This window comes from Ochotona curzoniae, unplaced genomic scaffold (assembly GCF_017591425.1).
Source record: "Ochotona curzoniae isolate NIBS_2020 unplaced genomic scaffold, NIBS_Ocur_1.0 contig_64, whole genome shotgun sequence".
Lineage (NCBI taxonomy): Eukaryota > Metazoa > Chordata > Mammalia > Lagomorpha > Ochotonidae > Ochotona > Ochotona curzoniae.
The window spans coordinates 48,974,561-48,994,896 of record NW_024466502.1 but is presented as its reverse complement, the minus strand read 5'-3'; the positions used below and the strand labels follow the sequence as shown (position 1 = coordinate 48,994,896).

The following is a 20,336-nucleotide window of genomic DNA, read 5'->3' as shown; positions in this document are numbered from 1 at the left end:
AAACCACTGACAACATCCCACAGGAGCTAAGGGAGAGGTGGGTTTCCTCCTTTTGTGCAACCAAAGGAGACTCCGTAGAGATGTCAATATTTAAGCGAGGCCTTTAACGGTAGGTAGAATTGGGCCTCTGAGGAGGAGAAAGAGGAAGGGGGCAAAGGCGCTAAGTGGGGTGGTGTAGAGAAGACACGGGAAACACAAGACTGAGTTCAGTCCCAGAAGCCCGCAGGAGGTCAGCGGATGGTAGCGTAGCCCACGGAGGCTTGCAGAAAGGCACGGGACATCTTTATCCTGCAGAGAGCCAACAAGGCATTTTCAGCATGGAGGACAATGGCCATGGCCAACAGTCTGTCCACACCAGAAGGCTGGACAGGAGAGGAGAGCAGCAAGGGAGTGCAAGCATGGACAGGTTTCTCCATCCACCCCAGGTCTTCCATGCCACTGGGAAAGCAATGTGTTCCACTACAAATAACTGCATACTCCACTAAGCAACTACTTCACAGTGTAACCATGACAGAAGGATGCCTTGTCCTTCTCCCACATTTAGCTCCTAGTCTCAAAATAACTCAATTTTTTACTACATTCTTCCATTACAAGTCTCACTTCAATTTCAAGATGTTTTAAAAATCTTTCTCTTATAGCGTGCTTGCTGCTGTTTTTTTAAATGACATACAGTCACCAATGATGCTTTTTTCTTTTTCTCAATTCCCCTGAGGATCAGAAATGAAACCCTTGAACTGAGCTCTAATCTGAGAAAACAGCAGTTCAGCATACACCTGCAAATATCACTCACAAGGCTCATTTTGTGAAGATAGAATAATGACTATCTATAGAACACACTCCTCTAGCTTGCTGTGGTAGAACAGCAATAATATCTTTTTTGAGAGAAAGAATCTAGTAACTGAAGCAATGGGTTGATCAGCTCCTCAGGGTCATAGTCCTGTATTATTTTTTCCTCTTTTGTTCCTATAATATCTGTCAGTTTCAGACACAAAGCTGCAGCAGAATCACAACATTAAATGAGAAAATGTGTTCAAAACTGCTTTATGTATTATAAAAGGCTGTGCTAAAATATCTGACATTAGTTAATACAGAACTATAAAGAATTCATTTTAATTTCAATTGGTCTTTGTGGCTATGCAAAACGGATGAATATCTGAACGTGACGGACAAGTAATAGGCTATAAAATCACAGGTGTGCATGAGTAGAGAATGTATTCAAGGACAAGCCTCACTGTAATGACAGATGATATTTTAAAATACTAGTAAGGAAAAAATACTAGTAAAAATGAGAAAAGTCACAATATGGTGGCAGGTGCTTAAGCACACACACACACTCTGAGGGTATATCATAAAATCCATATGGCATCCAAAATTATGATCTATAGAGGTCAAAATCCCCTAGTAGCAAAGTACATTTTTTCTAAATAGTGAATAGTAAATCACTTGGAAGTAAGAATATTACTAGCTCACAAACTGGTTGAACAAATACAGTATGAAGCAACAGAAAAACTAAAACTAGCTGTATGATATAACCAAAATTCTTCCACTGCAGCTGTAGTTGTTTGTAATCCTGTGCAGTTCTTGGTCTGCTGATCCTTGTTACTTCAGCACAATAGCTACAATGCTGCCCAGTACAGAGCAGGATCAATGAACATGTAAAGAACTACTACTAACAGACATCACTGAGAATCTACTTTATCAGACCTCATACTGGACAAGCTGGACATATGTAAAATATGCAGAAATTCAGTGAGTTAGTACACACATCAGTGGTCAATGAAGAACTTGGAGCAGGGAGGTAGATGAGTTGCAGTATTTCAGTCTCATTTCAGACTCCATATTCAGTGGCCTTGCACTGGATGGCCACAGAATAAGACGAACACATGAACAGAAGGCAGCAAGGATGTGTTCCTCTCCCTAAAAAACAGTGACAATCTGTTTCACTTACAGAATCAAGAAATCCAATTTAAGGCCCAGCACTATGGCCTATTGGCTAAATCTTTGCCTTGCAACCACCAGGATCCCATATGGATGCTGGTTCTTGTCCCAGCTGCTCCACTTCCCGTCCAGCTCCCTGCCTGTGCCAAGGAAAGCAGTGGAGGAAAGCCCAAGGCCTTGAGATTCTGCACTCATGAGGAAGACCTGGAATAAGCTCTTGGCTCCAGATTGGCTCAGCTCTGGCCATTGAGGCCACTTAAGGAGTGAACCAATGGACGGAAGATCTTTCTCTCTGCCTCTTTTTTTCTGTAAAAATAAATAAATCTCTTTTTTTTTAAATGCCATTTTATTCTAGAATCTGCATGTCAAACGCTGCAGTATCCCATACAGGAAAAAAAAAATAGTATCTTAATCTCATGCTGTAAATAATGCTACAAAATAAATTGGCCGAAAACTATAAGCCTAACAAGCAAAACAGGGAAAGTACAGAGAAATATAAACATCTCTCTTGTCCAGTATTTTCTACCATCTTAAAATCCCATCAGATTCTGGTTCCCAGAACTGCCCTAACTGGACTGCAAGATTATTATGGTAAAGCCATTCCACACAAAGCACAACTGTCTGAAATTACACTGCAGTCAAATGTATATCAAAAGGTGCCACACGGCGAAGAAGAGCTCACTGCTGTGTAATTTAATGAAACCTACTGAGCACCAAGGGCACCAGCAGTCAAATTGAATTTTAAATGGTTCCTACCAGGAAACTGTAATCAGGATAGCCACCAGTGGGTGGATGAGAGAAACGAACTGACTTTCTTCCACCAGGTGATCAAAATAGAATCTCATCTTTATGCATGAGACAGGAAAAATAAGGGGGCTGAAATTTCCATCCTACACACACCCCTGTTTTCCCACTACAACATGGTCATTTCTAGACACTTTTTCAAAGTGTCTTTTTGCTAATGAACATCATGCAAAATGATTTTTTTTTCCCACCTTGAGTTTTACTGCAACCTATTGCAGACAATAAAAGCTATTCCTATAAACTTCTTCATAATCCTGGTCCACCAGCATAACAGCTATTAAGCAGCTGGCCTTAAAACTAATGACTGAGTTACACAGCTAAAAGCAGTTTAGCCAAATAGTAAACTAAAGTGTCAAGAGTTAAAAGATATGCCTATTAAAAAGTAAAGGAGGGGCAGGTGCAGTGGTATAGCAAACTAATCCTCATCCTGCAGTACCTGTATCCCAGTGCGAGAGTCAGTTTGAGTCCGGGCTACTCCATTCCCAATCCACCCCCATGCTAATGAACAGCTTAGGAAAGCAGCAGAGGGTGGCCCAAAGCCTCCGGCCCCTTGCACTCATGTTGGAGACTCAGAAGAAAAGCAAGGTACCCAGCTTTGGACTGACCCAGCTCTGGCTCTTGTAGTCTTTAGGGAAATGTACCAGTGGACAGAAAACCAATCTCTCTCTCTCTCTCTCCCCCCGTCTGACTTTCAAGTAGAGTATATTTCAAGTAAAAATAAATCTTCTTTTAAAAAGAGTAAATGGGGCCCAGCATGATGGCGCAGTGGTTAAGGTCCTCGCCTTGCATGCCCGGGATCCCATATGGGCACTGGTTCTAATCCTAGCAGCCCTGCTTCCTATCCAGCTCCCTGCCTGTGGCCTGGGAAAGCAGTAGAGGACGGCCCAAAGCTTTGGGACCTGCACCAGCATGGGAGGCCTAGAAGAGGGTCCTGGCTTTGGAATGGCTCAGCTCCAGCCATTGCGGCCACTTGGGGAGTGAATCATCAGACGGAAGATCTTCTTTGTCTCTCCTCTCTGTATATCCGCCTTTTCCAATAAAACTAAAATAAATCTTAAAAAAAAGAGTAAATGAAGTGAGATTCCCTAATGTTTGCCAAAACACTGGAAAAACAGGAAAACAGAGGGTGCCTCTGATGCTGAATTGCACCAGTGAGCATGAGTGCCAAGTCACAGGGATTAGATTTTCATCCCATCTTTCATTTCTTTAAGTCTCTTAAAATTTCTCAGAGCCCAGCGCCTGAATCTGTGAATCACTAACCTCAGAACGGCAAAGTCCAACACAGAGTGGACGGCAGTCCAGTGAGACTCACCAAGCGACTTGGAGGGTAAATGCAGCACAGTAGGAAATCCAGTAGGAGCCGACACTACACATCAGGGCAGTGGGGGCAGGACAGAAATTCAAGGATTGTGTGACTATAACCTCTGAATTCCAAGTGCACAGAAAAGCATTTGATAAAGTAACCATTTCACAACATGCAACAAAACTCTCCAGGGTTCCTAAAGCCCCCTTGCCTGTCCCTCTTTAGGCTTCTTCAATGGCAGTGTTGAAGGTTCAGGTCTGCAGCTGGGAGTGTGGGCAAGGCTTGCAGAAGCTGATCTTGATCCACGGCCTGCCTGACAGCCGACATCTCAGGGTCCTGAGGCCATCTCCTTTAGCCCCCCTGGCACGTGCACCACAGTTGTCTGTGTGACGCCTCGTGGCAGATTCAGAAGCTCCTGAAGGCAGACACAGTCCTATTCTGGTCCATACTCAACATAAGGCCTAGCAGCTTCCAATCCTCACAGCAGGAATGGGGTCAATTCAGAGTTTAGCTGGATTAAAAGCACACATGAGGCATTGGCTTTGTGGGTTTTGTCAATGCAGACAGCCAATTAATTACATGACTGCTTATTCTCTCTCAGGTACTTTTGCAAGGTTCTGCAAACACCACAGACCAGGCTGCTGTTCTCAGGGACTTACAGACAAGCAAAGAAAACACTACACAGCAAATTACAGAAAATTACGTAAATAATCACATGCATACAAAATATTGCGAAGAAAGTGTACATGGTAGAAAACATTAACTGTTGTATTTCCTAACTAAATATCCAGACATCTGTACTACTCAACTTTTGCATTCAAAATACACATAATTCCATAACAACTTTTCCTTTCAAGACACAATAACCGTTACCTCTGCTTCAAAAAGGACTTACATAAGTTAAAAAAAAAAGTGTAGATAGTTTCCAGGTAACTATTCTTTAATTTCATTTTCCAGCAACTTGCCTTAAGTGAAGAATCTTTTCAAGGAGGAAGTTACAGGGAGGCACCACAACTCCCTACCGAAACCTCTTGGTTGCTGCATTGCCTCCTCATTTCAGGAACATCCTGCACAAATCCTTAGCACCCAGCTCTGGCCCCTCCAGCCTCACCTAACCTGGCCGCTCCTGTTCTTCCCAGTCCGGAGCACCCCAAAGGCCACCTGCTCCCTTCCGGCAGCAGGACTTTTCCTGCGGTTCTCTCAATGGAAGACCAGTCCTTCCCCTCCCTCTCCACTTATCAGATCTCAACTCAAACCTGACTTCTTCACCTACAACCCATGATTTCCCTAATACTGATCACAGCTACAAATTTACATTCATTTATGGAAGCATCTGATTGCCCTTAGTCTTTCTTTGTAAATTTAAATTCAAAGTAGACCCACTTTTCAGACCAGCACCCTTTCTCCACATAAAAACGTTGTTCAAATACAAGTATGATTAAAAAAAAATACAGTGAATTTTTCTTTATGATTTTACATTTAGTATTACCGGAGCATCTTCCCTTAAGACTAATATTCTTCCCTTAAGAATTAACAGGCTTCCTCAAAGTGTTGTTATGAGAATTAATTCTTACTTAAAAATGACTAAAGAAGGCTATGAAGAAATTTTTATGACACCCAAAGTTTACAATTTTTTTCCTTTAGAATTCCACAAAATAAACAATAAAAATGGTGTTCCACCAATTCACTACATCAAAAGAGATAATGACTTCATAATCATGCTTTTACAGCCATGAAGGCATCACACACATGAAGGCATAGAAAATCTTTTATTTCTATGCAAGACAATTATGCACACATAACAGGGGAGGAAAAGTAACATACAGCCCTTGGGCTGTCATAGGGAGCCCAGTGTTGCCAGGAAAGCTATGCCAGTGCTGACAGTATATCAATGCTCTCCCTGCTAAGCCACACATGCTGGGGTGTCAGTGCCCTGCAAGGCCTCCCGAGTTTCCATTGTATCCAGTTCTACCAACATCTTGAGCTGCAATCTACTGCTCATATGTAAAGTTTATTACTACAGTGTTGAATGAACCACCTGGCAGACTGCACCGTAACAGTACGGTCCTATTATTTCTGTGAAACTTCCGGATTCACAGAGGGAGATGCAGAAAACCCCCAGAGAGAGTCATGTATCACACACAGTGAACTCTGCGAAGGAATACTGCTTCAAATGGGGATTTCACTTAATCACGGAATCGTAGTTTCTATTATTTATTATTTCTTTATGTAGTTGCAAGGCAGAGGGACAGAAAGAAATGGAGGGGGACAGAGAGAAACAGAGCTTCCATCTTCCACTGCACTTTCCACCCCCAAATGGCAGCAACAGCCAAGCCTGGGCCTGGCTGAAGCCAGGAACAAAAAACTTCATTGGGGTCTCCCACGTGAGTAGCAGGAGCCACATATATGATCTGTCTCCCACTGTCTTCTCAGGCACTTTAGCAGGAAGCTGAATAGGAACTAGAACAGCCAGAATTCAAATCCACACTGATATGCGATCGGCACCACAATTGGTAACCTAATCCACTGCACCGTAGTTTCCAAGTCATAATATTCCAAAACATCAGCTTCCAAATCATAATAATTCAAAATCCTTAAGCTTTAACCACAATGCCTTTCCAAAAATTTGATATGACAAACATATCAGGAACCCTAAATTACACCGGAATGACAAAAGTTCCTTTGGTGTTTACAGCCTCTAATGCAACTGGCTCTCAGAACATCAGATGAATATTAACTCACAAATGATAATCAAGGGATAACTAGACTCTCATTTGCTTTGCTTCAGTGTGCAGCTGTAATACGACCAGCATAAGCTAGGACAGCAATCTATCACGTCGCCAAACTAAACGATCCATTCACTGCTGGTAATCGACAGCAATGTTCAATTATAAACATGCTTATAAACAATATCCACTATATCTGTAGAAGCAAAAACATAATCTAAGATGCTGCAACTGCTTATGAAAACGTGATGTAGAAACCAACTTTATATCTAATCAATACGTTCAGTCCCTCCAGCGATGTCAGTGAAAGAAGAGCCTGATGGTATGAAACCCATGAAGTTCAATGTCACTGAGAGTGGCTGTAACCATCTTCAAGGTCCCCTGTTAGCCCCTTGTGTTCTGGAGAACATTAGAATGCAAATTATATTAAAATTGGAGTCACTCACATGGTAAAGCCATATAAATAAATAAATATGTAAATATAGGAGGCATGAGAACATCAATATTTACTGTTTTTAAAAAACAACTCTTCATAAGCAAAAGCAGCTGCTGCAGCTTGTCATCATTTTTTAACTTTTGAAGGAATCAGAAGAAAAAAAAAAAGGCTGGCTTCCCACCTAAACAGACAAGGTTAAAGATTCATCCATTCATGTATTCCTCTATAAATATTCACTTTGGCTGCCAAGCTTGCTAAATGCTACCCCAGAAACATCTTCTAAATTCGTCTCCCACTGTTTGCAGTGTTTGACTTAGGTTCTCACAATCTCTGAACAACACTGGACTCAACTATCAGTCTTGGTTTTGTTGATTCTGCAAATCAATCGCAGCTCCTCCCTGCTACCGGATCAAACCATTCCCCAATCAGTGCCGCCCAGAGCCTCTCCAGTCCTGAGCACTGTGAACACCTAACAAGGACACAGACAGTGAATTCTACAATAGCAGATATCATATCTCACTCTTCTCCATCATTTAACACAATATTTGACACTTGATAGAGACTCAGTGAGTAGACACCAGCACTATGGATCTGCACATATTTTATTCAACTTGGCATTTCCCAACATGTGTATGGCTGATCACTAATTCAAAGATATGGCAATGCGTATTACAGGTAAATGAGACCTTGCCAATCCCAACGACGCCTGTGAGACATACAGGAAAGCTGGGTTTTGTTGTTTATTTCAGAATTACCTGGAACTCTAAAAAGTACTTGCAGGAGAAAGTGTAAAGATTTTGAAATATTTCTGTGAGCTGTGGAAAAATAAGATCACATTTTGTAGACATAAGTGTCACTAATAAGCAACTGAAACTATATAACACGTCCAAGTTGAATTTATAAGATTTCATTTACTATTCCAGTCATTGAAAGAAAAGTACAAGTCAAAGTTTCTGCAATATTTGAAATGATAAGAAAAGCCGGAAGTTGGCTCGTTTCACCTCTCTGGGTTGCAGGCCACATTTCCAGGGTCTTTCTGGGCAACTTAGTTCTTCTCAGGCTACCCTGAAATAACTAGAGTCCATCACTCCTTTATATAGGACCCAAGTGCCTGAGAGGTATAAACTGCACTGTTATGGACCCACAACAGCAGCATAATCCAACCTTGACCTCAGGGTCTTTCTGGATATCCAGAGCAGAAAATTCTGAGGATTCAGTCTCTCACCTCATCTGCCAGAAATGTTAATAGAGGGCCTTACTAGGTAGATGCTCAACCCTACTGCCAGATTCCCTTTCGCTGTATCAGAAGCTCCACCTCAACAGCCTGAGAGGTGAAGATGGTGTTCCAGATGCCCAAAAGGAAGAGAGGGTAAGAATACTGCTGTCTGAGGAGAAAGACTGGCCAAGCTGAGATGCGTGTTAACATACAGACCTTCTCAGCTTCAAAGAGAGCACAAAGGCCACCATCACCATGGAGTTCAGAGGGAACTAAGAAATAAGTCATTCAGATGTCACTGCAGTTATTGCCTACACCGTGGACAGATTCCTGCAGAGGATGCTAGGATCGTAATAGATTAGGACAGTCACTTTTGGCAGAAGCCTGATTTTACTGTTCTTGCTGGCAATTTCATAGAGCAGGTAATTATTCCATGTTAAGACCTGCATAACAATCACTTGATAACCTATGATTTAATTGTGATGTCTTTTTCTTCCTACCTTGAGACTGGTCATCTATGTGGAATCTCTAGTTTGAATGTATTTGAATGTCTTCCCATATGCTTTTAGTTCTTTCTGATTTACCCCAGAGAAGCGCCAATAAGTTTCAAGCATTCCCATTTGTTTTAGAAGACTAGTCGATGAGATGAAGTCCAGCACCAAGAACAGACATGAAAAGTAACTTCTGGGAATAAATTTAAAGAAAATATTGGACGTCTTATTTAGAGTATGATCATTTGGAAAGCAATTAGATGTTCTGGTTTCCAAATGTTTCAATTGCAAAAGTAGATACAACAGCCAGAGATGAGCCAGCCCAAAGCCAGAATTAATGAGCTTCTTCCAGGATCTCCCATGTGGTTCCAGGGTCCTAACACTTTCAGTCATCCTCAACTGCTTTCCCAGGTCGCAAGCGGGGAGCTGGATGGGAAGTGGAATAGCCAACACATGAACTGGCACCCACATGGGATCCCAGCACTTGCAAAGGGAGGATTAGCCAATTGATGCATTGTGCTGAGCCCTGAACTGGTCTTCTACAGCAGTATTTATACTAAAAAAATTTAGCAAGCACATACTGTTCTTTCAAATGGTTTTTAAACGACAGCATGTTTGCTTCAGTCAGGTGTTTTGGAAGTCTCCCTCCTAGTATTATTACTCCATAATAATTTTTTTGAAAATTGGCAAAATGTTGTTTTATCCCACCAGTACAAGAATTTGTATCATCCAGAGGTAAAAGCTAAGGATCAAGCAGGCAATATAGTTACATCAAGACTCACCATCCATAATGATCAAAAACTCTGGGCTCCACATAGAAGATGGATTTTAATTAGTATTTTTATATTATGGAAGCACTCACAGTTCAGTCAACATCCAATGTTGACTCTAGATGTCTAAAATACATTGTTCTCACCCAGAAAAAAAGTCACCTACTTCAATGAAGTGAAAGGAAAGCTGAACACATTCCACAGATCATGAGTCCATCTAAGTACATTAAGGAAACAATCTCTATCTCTCCCCATTCCTCCCAGGAAACTGGCAATATGCCAACACACCAAAGGCTCTGAGAAATCTAGTTGATATGAAATCTACTAACTCTCCATAACCAAGTATTTTTCAAATCTACTTGTCCCTGAAATTATGTTTGCTTTTCCCTGTTAACACCCACTGATGTATTCAGGAATTCACATTTGTCAAAATACACCTAAAGGCGATACCTTCAGAGAGCAACAAGACCCATTCTAAGGCGACACTTTTATCGTCACTAATGCCCACCATGGGACAGCCTTGCCATACTGAAGCACTGATAGGGCAGCAATGGTACCTTTGTGTGGAGAGCAAAACATCTCATGACACCGCACAGCAGCTTGTGAAGGCCTTTTACATGTGTGATCTCAGTTCCTTGTGCAGGAATAGCATGAATTCACATTTCCTCAGTTGGGATTCTTTGTAACAACACGTTTTTTTCTGGGCCCACTAACCAAGCTGCAGTCTGTGTTGGTGGGGCTAACTAACCCAGGTGGCTACTGGGCGGAGGAGATTCCAGCTACAGCTGTATTAGGCAGAGATAACAAATGGAAGTTGTGTAAAAAAAAAAAAAAAAAAATGATGCTTAGACTCTACTCTGTTAGCAGTAACTGGTGGCTTGGACCACGTTGAAAGCATCTAAATAATTCTGGGGGAAAAAAAAAACACCAATATGATAAGTCCAAGAGCAACGTATAACTATATGCCACCATTTTTAAGAATGATCATGCTAGCATTGTTACTGTCGTTATTATATATTATCTCAGAGATACAATGTTTGGCAGTAAAAGACAGCAATTGGAAGATAGGGGGAAAATGAGTACACATGGCAGAAGAGAAGCTGGGAAGCTGAGCACCCTCTAAACAACATGAACCCGCACTGTCATCCTGGAGTGAAGGATGAAGACCAGCACTGGCAAGCGAGAGCAAGTCTCCTGTTTGCTGCTGGAGTCACAAGGGAAAGCCCATTCTCCCTGATGGATCCCACAGAAAAGCTGTGGTTCTTCTGTTTGTACTAGGATGGCCGTGACCCAAAGTCAGCCATGTTTATACAGAGCACAAACCAACTACGATAAAGACTGGTCTGCACTTGCACCAATACAGATGTTTCCCATCTCAAATCACATCACTCCCCAAATGGCAAGCACAGAGGAAAGAAGTCGAAGAAACCACAACTCTATTTGCCAAAGTAGGCATAACAGGAAGCTTTTGGGCCAATAAAATTAGTTTGTGTTTCTCAAAATTTGGCCTGTGGACCCATTTTCGAGAATCCCTAGGAATTTATTCCAGTCCAAAGGACTACACTCTGCCACGTGCCCTCTCCGAAGCAGGACAACGTACTCTCCATCTAGCTCCTCCGTGATTCTGAGACCCAAAAGAGAGCTAGCAGAATACTGCCCTGAATCTTAGCATAAAATGTCAAAGGAAAGTATCACAATAAAGAGAAACTTCTTAAGCTAAAACCTATAAAAATATTTTCTGGAAAAAAAAAGTAAAAAGATAAAACTGGTGACAATGACTATTTAAAACAAACCATTACATAAAAACAGTACATACATAAAATTTGATGTTCTAGATTCCAGGAAAGATGAATTTATTCCTCAATATCCCTGGCTTTGACAATTCCCGAGCTTAGGAGAAGCTCCCTGGGGATAGTCACAGTGGGTTGTCCACAGTCATTTGCCTCCCCCTCCGTCCTGGATGGCCAAGCTCCCCAGCTCACCCACTGCTGCACTCGGGCAGTCTTCTCAAGCTTGTTGCCCTTGATCAGCATGTACATGGCCGTGATGACAGCATGGTCTCCGGCCCCAGAAAACATCACCACTGAGCAGTGGTATATCATTTTCCCTTGAGGTGTTTAGGACCCAAAAACCCTGTGATTACTCAAAACCGATGTAAGTACCAGCCTGCCTAGCAACAGAAGCTCAGTCTGGCTGGTTCCTAAATTTCCCTCCTGGCCTAATTATTGTGCTTTTCTAAGATCTACATGGTGGGAACAGGGTTGGCCAAGGCCTGTCAGGGCCCATCTCTGTGACCCGTAATGCAGTCTTTGGATCCTTCAGTTAGCCATTCCTTATTGAAAATTTGCTGCATGCAGACTGCAGAGGATGTGGCAAGCCTCACTTTGAGTTCTCCAGTTGTAAAATCTGCTATCCGGCTAAATGGGAATGCTAAGTGGTTAAAGGAATACAACATATGTTTTATAATACATATAGGATATATATAGAATCTTCCTGAAACACAACTTTCTGCAACAAGAACAAGGAGGAATGGAATAGAAATGTGCTCTCAAATAACACGAGATGTATCAGATGATGACACATCTCAACAATAAATTCTCAAAGTAAACCAACTACTTGAAAGAAGTTCTCTTAATTATGAAGAAATTAATATAGAACAGGGCTATCGAAGTGTGGCCTCAAACTAGCAAGCATCAGCATCACCCGGAAACCTCCTAGAAATGCAGGTTACAGTTACCCCATCAAACCCCACTGACTCACAAGTTCTTGGGTAGGCCCAGCAACCAGTGTTATACAAAGTCTTGCAGATAATTCTGATGTACACTGAAGTTTGAAAAACTTGGACACAGAATGTCTCTCCTGTACATTATAGGTTAGAGCAAGCTGTTTGAAACAAGAAAAATGGGCCCCAGTACAGTAGCCTTACAGCTAAAGTCCTTGCATGCCCGGGATCCCATATGGTCGTCAGTTCTAATCCTGGCAGCCCTGCTTCCCATCCAGCTCCCTGCTTGTGGCCTGGGACAGCAGTTGAGAATGGCCCAAAGCCTTGGGACCCAGAAGAGCTCCTGGCTCCTGGCTTCGGAATGACGCAGCTCCAGCCATTGCAGTCACTTGGGGAGTGAACCAGCAGATGGAAGATCTTCCTTTCTGTCTCTCCTCTTCTCTGTATATCTGCCTTTCCAATAAAAATAAATAAAACTTAAAAAAAAAAGAGAGGAAACAAGAAAAATTAGTGACCTATAAGGTATAATATAAAACAGCAAAAACAGCCTGGCCTGCTCCTCTTATCTGGTCTATGAATCTTTTGGGATTTCTAAAAATTAGAGCAACTGCTTTCAGTAAAGATACTGTCACTAAAAAGTCACTCTACCATGAATACAGAAACACATCGATCTCGTTACTCAACTATCACCTGGCAAAAAGTCTAGGTATCAAGAAAGGTGTAAGGTGGCCTATCAGGTGAAATGTTGGGCTTAAGATAGAGCCAAGTGGGGAGAGTGGCCAGCAGTCATCCACCAGGCCCACAGATGGGAAATCCAAAGACGAACTGACTCCTTTGGTGTGACACACAAACACACACACAGGGGTTGATCAAAGAAGCAGCGTATCACCACCACCCTCTCCAGCAGCACTTAACTATCTATTCATTGCAGACACAATCTCGCCCAGCCTCAGCACACAGCAGCAACTAAACTGGAAAGGTAGAAGAAGTTTGTGGATGGTTAGCATTCCACACGCATTTTGCACATCCATGTGACTCACACTCAAACTGAATGAAAACTCAGGTAAGTTCAGGACAGTCAGGCCCAGTGGGGGTGGGTGAGTGAGGGATGGCCTGGGGGAGGGCTGGGCAGGGTGGCTGATAAGGCCACACCAGCACACAGCAGCCTCCTCCCCAGCCAGCAGTCCAGCATGGACACAGGGATCCACCAAGGTTGAAGGGAGCCTGTGGCACTCTAGCAGGCACATTCCTTTGTCTCCCAAACCCCATCTCCACAGCCCCCTAATGAAAACAACCTCTCAGGTCCCCTGGACGCAACTTCCCTGGCCTGCTGCCTGTACCGGACCAGTGAAGCTTGCCTGGGAGCGCTCCAACTACAGCTTGTTTGAAGCTGAACTGTTTTCTGTGTGGATTTCCGGTTCTGAACACGACCTCCACCCTTACAGGGACCCTCTGCGGAACTGCCCCGGGTCAGCATCAGCAGTTTCTTAACATGAAGTCTGCAAAACCAGATCCTGACGTTGGCAAGCCGCAGTTGACAGGCCTTGGACTTGGTAACCTTCACAGTGTTCCTACATGTGTCATACAGAGACCACACATGCAACATTTTCCTGCTAATACCTGCAAACAAAGGTCTGACACCAGTTCTCAGAAGTTCCTTTACAGTCCTTAGCGGTCACAACAGAGGCTGAAAGCACACAACATTATACTCAGCACACGTGACCAACATCCAAACCTCTATTTTCTGAGCTTCCTTCACATATTTCACAGTGTTAACATTCTCATTATACATTCTGTTTTCCAATGACTTCCTGCATGCTCTTTAACAAATCAATGGAAGACGAAACTCAATCAACACCATTTTCTTTTTATTTTAAGCCCACTTTAAAACATGAAATAGAGATGGAAGCAATTAAAAGTTCACAGACAAGTGCCTGGAGCAGTAGCCTAGCGGCTAAAGTCCTCACCTGGAAAGTGCCAGGATCCCATATGGGCGCCGGTTCTAATCCTGGCAGCTCCACTTCCCATCCAGCTCCCTGCTTGTGGCCTGGGAAAGCAGTTCAGATCAGCCCAAAGCCTTGGGAACCTGCACCCACGTGGGAGCCCTGAAGGAGGCTCCTGGCTCTGGAACAACTCAGCTCCAGCCACTGTGGTCACTTGGGGAGTGAATCATCGGACAGAAGATCTTCCTCTTTGTCTCTCCTCCTCTTTGTATATTTGACTTTGCAATAAAAATAAAATAGAACTTAAAAAAAAAGTTTACAATTTTCCACAGGAAAACAAGCTGTTCCTCCAAGGGGCAGCAAGCGTCCACGCACAACGTCCACCTAGTGTTGTTCTATCAGCTTCCAGGTGACACCGTGACCTCGAACTAACCAGAGCCAAGAAGATTCAAAATGAAGGCTGACATTTTGTCCTTTAATTTGTTCCAAAGTACTGCAGGGGCTTTGCTGCCTGATGTGACACCATATGTGCAAACTCGAGGCACAGCAGGCGGGGTGAAGCAGGAGGCCTCTGTCCTCTGCCACGCTCCTGCATCCTGTTGTTTTTGGAGCAACTCTAACTTTAGCTAAACAGAACCCTCTGGGCAAATCATTTTTAGTAAGAGAATCTGCCTCGCAGCACAGCATGTTGTGTGTTGATTACATTTCCAACGCACCACAGTCTCTACGGGTCACAGAACTCACTGGCGGGACATTTTTACAGCATCTTTATGAAACCCATCCGTTCTATGAATTTAATACAATAAAATGACCTATAAAGTATGTTTTTTTTTAATTTTTACAGATAAAACCCCAAACAATCCTCAAGTGAACCAAAGGAATTTTTCTTAAAGCATATTTTGTTCTTATCTTTCACTGAATGAGTGACTCCCAGCAAATTATCAAAACCTTTTCCATATTTCAAGCTTTTTTTTTAAAATTCCAAATTTACTCTTAACTTTGGAGACAGGCATATGTAGTTAGTTGTGCCCTCAAGAAGTTAGAATTAGAAAAATCTCTCAGTTTTATTTTCAGAATTAGTTTTGCCAGATATGAAAAATACTTATGAGGACTAAGAGAAAAGCAACTGCTAATGACAAATTATATCATTTACCTCATGTCAATAATTCTTCCCAAGCTGGAGTTCATGAAGAACATACATTTAAAAAAAAAAAAAGCAGCTCTTTTAAAGCTATATATAACTTCCCCCAATTTGTTTGTCCCCTTGGGTATTCTGTAAAGTAGAGCATTTAGCTCTATGCAATTCAAAAAAATCTATACATAGCTTAGAGAGGTGAGCATAACTCTCTTGGGCCTCACATTCACTTCCTGTTCCCTTCCTTCACTACACATTTAGAGATAATCAATAAAAGCTGATTTCTCTTTGTAAGCATTTTCCCATTCTGCCAGAAATAACAGCAGCCTCTGCCCTAAAATGAAGAAAAACTGGTAAGTAGTGTTTACCATAAGAGGAGAAAATAAAACTGCCTAAGCATTTTTCCCAAGCCAAGTGAAACAAACAGTGAACCAAAGTTTATTCTTAAAGGAAAAAAAAAAAAACAAACAAACAGGCAGATGCTCCTGCTTTAGTGCTGCGCTCCAAGGCTGTGATGGCAACAAGTTTCCAAGCTCTGGATTTCTGTTTCTACTTTCCGAAACAACCTTCTGTTTCCTAACACAATCTCCATGCTTGAATGGTGTCAGGGTTGTACACTGACAAAGTGAAGTGGGGAAGGGCTGTCCCCCAAACTGCTTCCCAGGACAGAATGAGATGCCAAAACTCACAGGGGCCAACACAGAGGAAGAAAAGGTGATACTGGCTCAAGAGATCAAGAACTGCAATGAAGTCGATCTCATGTTTTGAAACACAAAACTTTCTGCCACTCTCATTTTCAGCAGACGAGCACAAGACTTCAGCCATTACTGGGAAGTTGAACTCTCAACAAGCGGAAACGATCCATCGGATTGTCTAACAAGCAGAAGCTAGCTCACAACTCTCCTTTTTTAATGTCGTCGTCTTTTTCTGAGACATCGCAAAAGGCTGAGAGACAACACTAAGGAAGAGCAGTAGACTTTTACTTTGCAAAGAAGTTACAAATCCATTTTCTAAGTGTTCCAGGTTTCCTATTTCCTTCCACCCTGCGCTATCTACAGACACCAGGGCAGATTGTAAATCAGACAAGTCTAGCCAGTCAGATTGAAGAATGGAGGTGAAAAGCACAGTGGAAAATATAGAAAGTACAATTAAAGCCATATGACCTGAGATATGGAAGCAATATATGCTGGAACAAATCCAAGCCAAAAAAAAAAAAATCAGACTATCTTTGGTGTTAGTGAAACTCTGCAGAACCTGTGGCACAGTCACAATCTCCACTGAATACTATACTGTCCCCTGCCTCGTGCACAGCGCAGCCAGAGACGTCCTTACATGGTGCTCCGTCCCCAGTTATCTCAGCAGCACAGCTCATCTGGCCTTGCTACTACAAAGCTCAACCCTCATTTAAAACAGCAATACTTACTACAAAATGTTTAAGATTGGCCACATCCACCAAAGAGCAACACAGACTTAGGACAATAATGTTAAATCGAAATCCTTTTGTAGTTTTCTATGAAATCTTTTGGCTCTGAACACCTGAGTCTTCCAGAAAGACAAAGATAATCTAATCGCCTATGGTTGAACACAAAGAAGAAGCCTCAACATCCAAACTGTCTTCGTTCTTACAGAGTGAACAATCAAAATGCCACTGTCTCAGTGGTACTTAGTAGGCCAACAACAATACATTTATATGGATGTGAAAAAACTAAGACCTCCTGAAACTATAAAGTAATTATGACCAAAAAAAAAAAACTTCGATTTTGGCAGTTAATCGCATCCCAAGTGTCCATCACAGTAACCTTTGCAGACAGCTGAAACAACCTTTTCACAGTGCACTGAGATGCTCGCAAACAATTCCAAGTTTAGCAAGTCACTTACCTCCCAGGAACTGAATTCCTCCAGCCACTCTTCCCACTGTCCTGGAGATGAGCTCGGACACACAGCAACCCATGAGGGCAGTGAGCGCCACCAGAAGGAGCAGGCCACAGCCCAGGCCGGTCACCACGGTACAGATCCTCCACTCCGCACTGGGGATGCCCTGGAAGGAGGCATAGCGCCCACACTCCTCCACCATCACCATCATCTGCCGACTCTCATCATGCACAGGATATGAGCACCTCCGGAAAGTACCGAAAGAAACAGGCTTGCCCAGCTGGGATCCCCAGAGCCAGTAAGGCATGAAGAACCCCACGCAAGAGGTGGCGGCACAAAGAAAAGACAGCAAAGCCCAGATCACCCCGGTACAAGTCAAACTGGATGCCATCTTTCACCAGATGGGGGCAACCAGGACGGGGGAGCCAATGTTAGGGACTGCCGCTGTGAGGGCAGGTGCAGGACCCCGGAAGCTTGCCCGTAATCCGCGGTCCTGGGAGGAAGCTGAGTCTAAGGAAAGAGCTGATCTTCAGTCTCACTGGGCATCAACTTCCCATCCTCTGCAGCAAGGAGGCTGATCCCTGGGAAAACAGCAACAGGAAACCCTAAAGTTAAACACTTGCCGGGATGTCACAACCTCAATCACGTTAGCCCACAGGTCCCATGAACAAGCATTGAGATGTGCCTCAACACTTCAAAACTGGGAAGAACTCGTTCTCTTGACCGGCTTTTCTGTATTTGAAGTTTGATCCAACTCATTCCAGGCTTTTCCCTGCCTTTATCGCCTGTAAATGATCCCAAATTAACTCTGACAGCTATTTACTTAAAGAAATGCATGACTTCTATTTGCCAAGCCAGTGGATTCATCTCCTACACTCACATTAGCAGTAATGTAGCAGCTGTACTGGCAGTAAACATGATTCAGGACATTAAAATAAAATGAAGCTCACCGCGGTTTGTTTATTTGGCTTCCAAGTTCATGCTAGCAGACTGTCACAACTCCTCCCCGTCTCTTCTTTTGGGGGTTGTGGAGAGGTCTTAACCCTCGGCATGAGCCCCAACAAAATAATCAGGAAAACCTTTCACCATGGCAGAATGCCATCAACTTAACCAACACTATGTATCGTGCGGTCACACAGACCAGACAGCACTACTGTGTCACAGCCCACTGGTGGTCCCGCGGGTGCAACACTTCCCTCCGTCTCAACTCCTGCTGGCAACACGAAGCCTGTGCGTGGCTCGCAGTCTTCTCTGCTACTTTGATTCATTGGCCCCAATCATTTTACACGAAGCATTCCTCCTCCCCATCATATGACTTTCTCACCAGAAGATAACTGGTAACTATCAAACCCCAGTCATTCAACTGGTTCCAGGCACACTGGCTTCCACCCGTGTACAGTGTCCACAAAGAAACACACAGGCCGGAACCCATGCACCCCAGAGAATCCAACGTTCAGTAACTACCGCCATCCCCCGCCCTGCCCTTACTCTGGTGCTCCAATTTACTTGGAACTCCAGCTACTTTATTCTTTCTGCTTCCCAATCTCCTCCCTTCCCTAACACAACCCCCCCCCCCCCGCCCAATCTTGCTCTGGACAGTTTAAGTTAGTCTATCCCCACCTGGAAGCTGGGGGAAGACCGCAGGGGTGGTATTGGCGGGCAAAGCCCCCCTCAGCTCCAGCCCAGGTGAGGCGCTGTGGACAAGGCACTTTCAGCCCCGCAGCTGCCTCTCTCACCCACCCGACCCTTGTGTAAACGTCCCGCAATTCCCCAAGCGGGGGACACAGAGCCATGCGTTTTCCAGCCGGCTCCTGACGGAGAGAGGAGGATGAGGGTGGTGAGGCGGCACCCCTCGCAGGCGGTGCGCACAGCCGGTGCGGCTGGCCAAGTCCGGCGCCGGGGAGCACCCTAGCTCCGGCGTGAGGGGCGCGGGCAGCCCCGCGGGTGGTGGCGGAGCTGCTGGGCGCTTCACTTACATAGCCGGCGGGGCGGCGGCCACCTTCTCTCTGCGTCCCGGGCGCGCACACAACTTGCGGGAACATCCACGGCGGAGAAGCCCGTGCTTCCCTCCCTAACAGCTCGCGGGGGGCCCTGTCCGAGGCTTGAGAGAGCGGCGGCCGGACCCGCGGGGACCCCAGGGCGGCGCGGCGGCGTGGCGCGGCTCGGCGGCGGCTCGGGCGGAGCGCTGTGGCCGCGCGCGGGGCGCCGGGGCTCGCACGCGCAGGAACCGCGTTCCCTTTGGCAGGCGAGGCACGCACCGCCTCCTCCCGGCGGCGGCCGGCCCTCCTCCTTCGCCTGTCCCCTCCCCTCGCGCCCCGCGGGGCCAGCGCACACCGACCGGAGGACTCGGCCGCCGCCCGGGACGCCCCCAGCGCGCGGGAGGGGCGCGGGCGCCGGGCCTCGGTGCGGACAGCCAGCGGCCCCCGGCTCGCCAGGCCGCCCGCGTCGCACTGCCTCCGCTTCCGGGGCTGAGGAAAGAAGTAGCGAAGAAAAGTTGGTTTGGGGAAGAGTCCACGCGCCCGAGGGCGCCGCGGAAGGCCGACACACCGTCCTCGCTCGCTTTTCCGGGCCAAGTGTGTGGTGCTGTAGGCTGATTTCCTTGCCGTGCTTGAGACGCGTGGGGCCCGGGGAGGGATGGGGCGGGGATGCAGGGTTCAGAGTAAAGAATGGGTAAAGGAACCTTTTAGCGCTTGGAGGACGTGGCCACTCCTTGTGGTCACTTAGCGGTCGGAACGTGGAAATGAGACCAGAATCAGAGGCCAAGGAATCTGTGGGGACAGCCGGCTTCCCAGACAAGGCGGGAGAAAGGCAGAGCAAGCCCTCCTTGGGCTTTCTCCCAAAAGCATTCTTTCTCTCTCTCTTTCTCTCTCTCCTCCCTCCCTGTATCTCCCCCTCCTTCCCTCCTCCCATCCTCTCTCCATTCTTCTTTCTAATAGACCTTGCAGTCCATATCACCACTGGATTTCTTTTCTGAGAAAAG

At 44.8% G+C, this 20,336-nt stretch overlaps 1 protein-coding gene across 1 annotated transcript in view; it reads right to left on the bottom strand.

Moving 5' to 3' along the window:
• The window catches only part of LHFPL6 (LHFPL tetraspan subfamily member 6), a 228,605-nt gene extending 210,858 nt beyond the window's left edge, over window positions 1–17,747 (bottom strand). The window contains exon 1 of the mRNA XM_040991482.1: window positions 17,363–17,747. Within this exon, the coding sequence (XP_040847416.1) occupies window positions 17,363–17,747 (385 nt within the window). The remainder of the gene's footprint in view (window positions 1–17,362) is intronic.
• Between the last annotated feature and the right edge of the window lie 2,589 nt (window positions 17,748–20,336).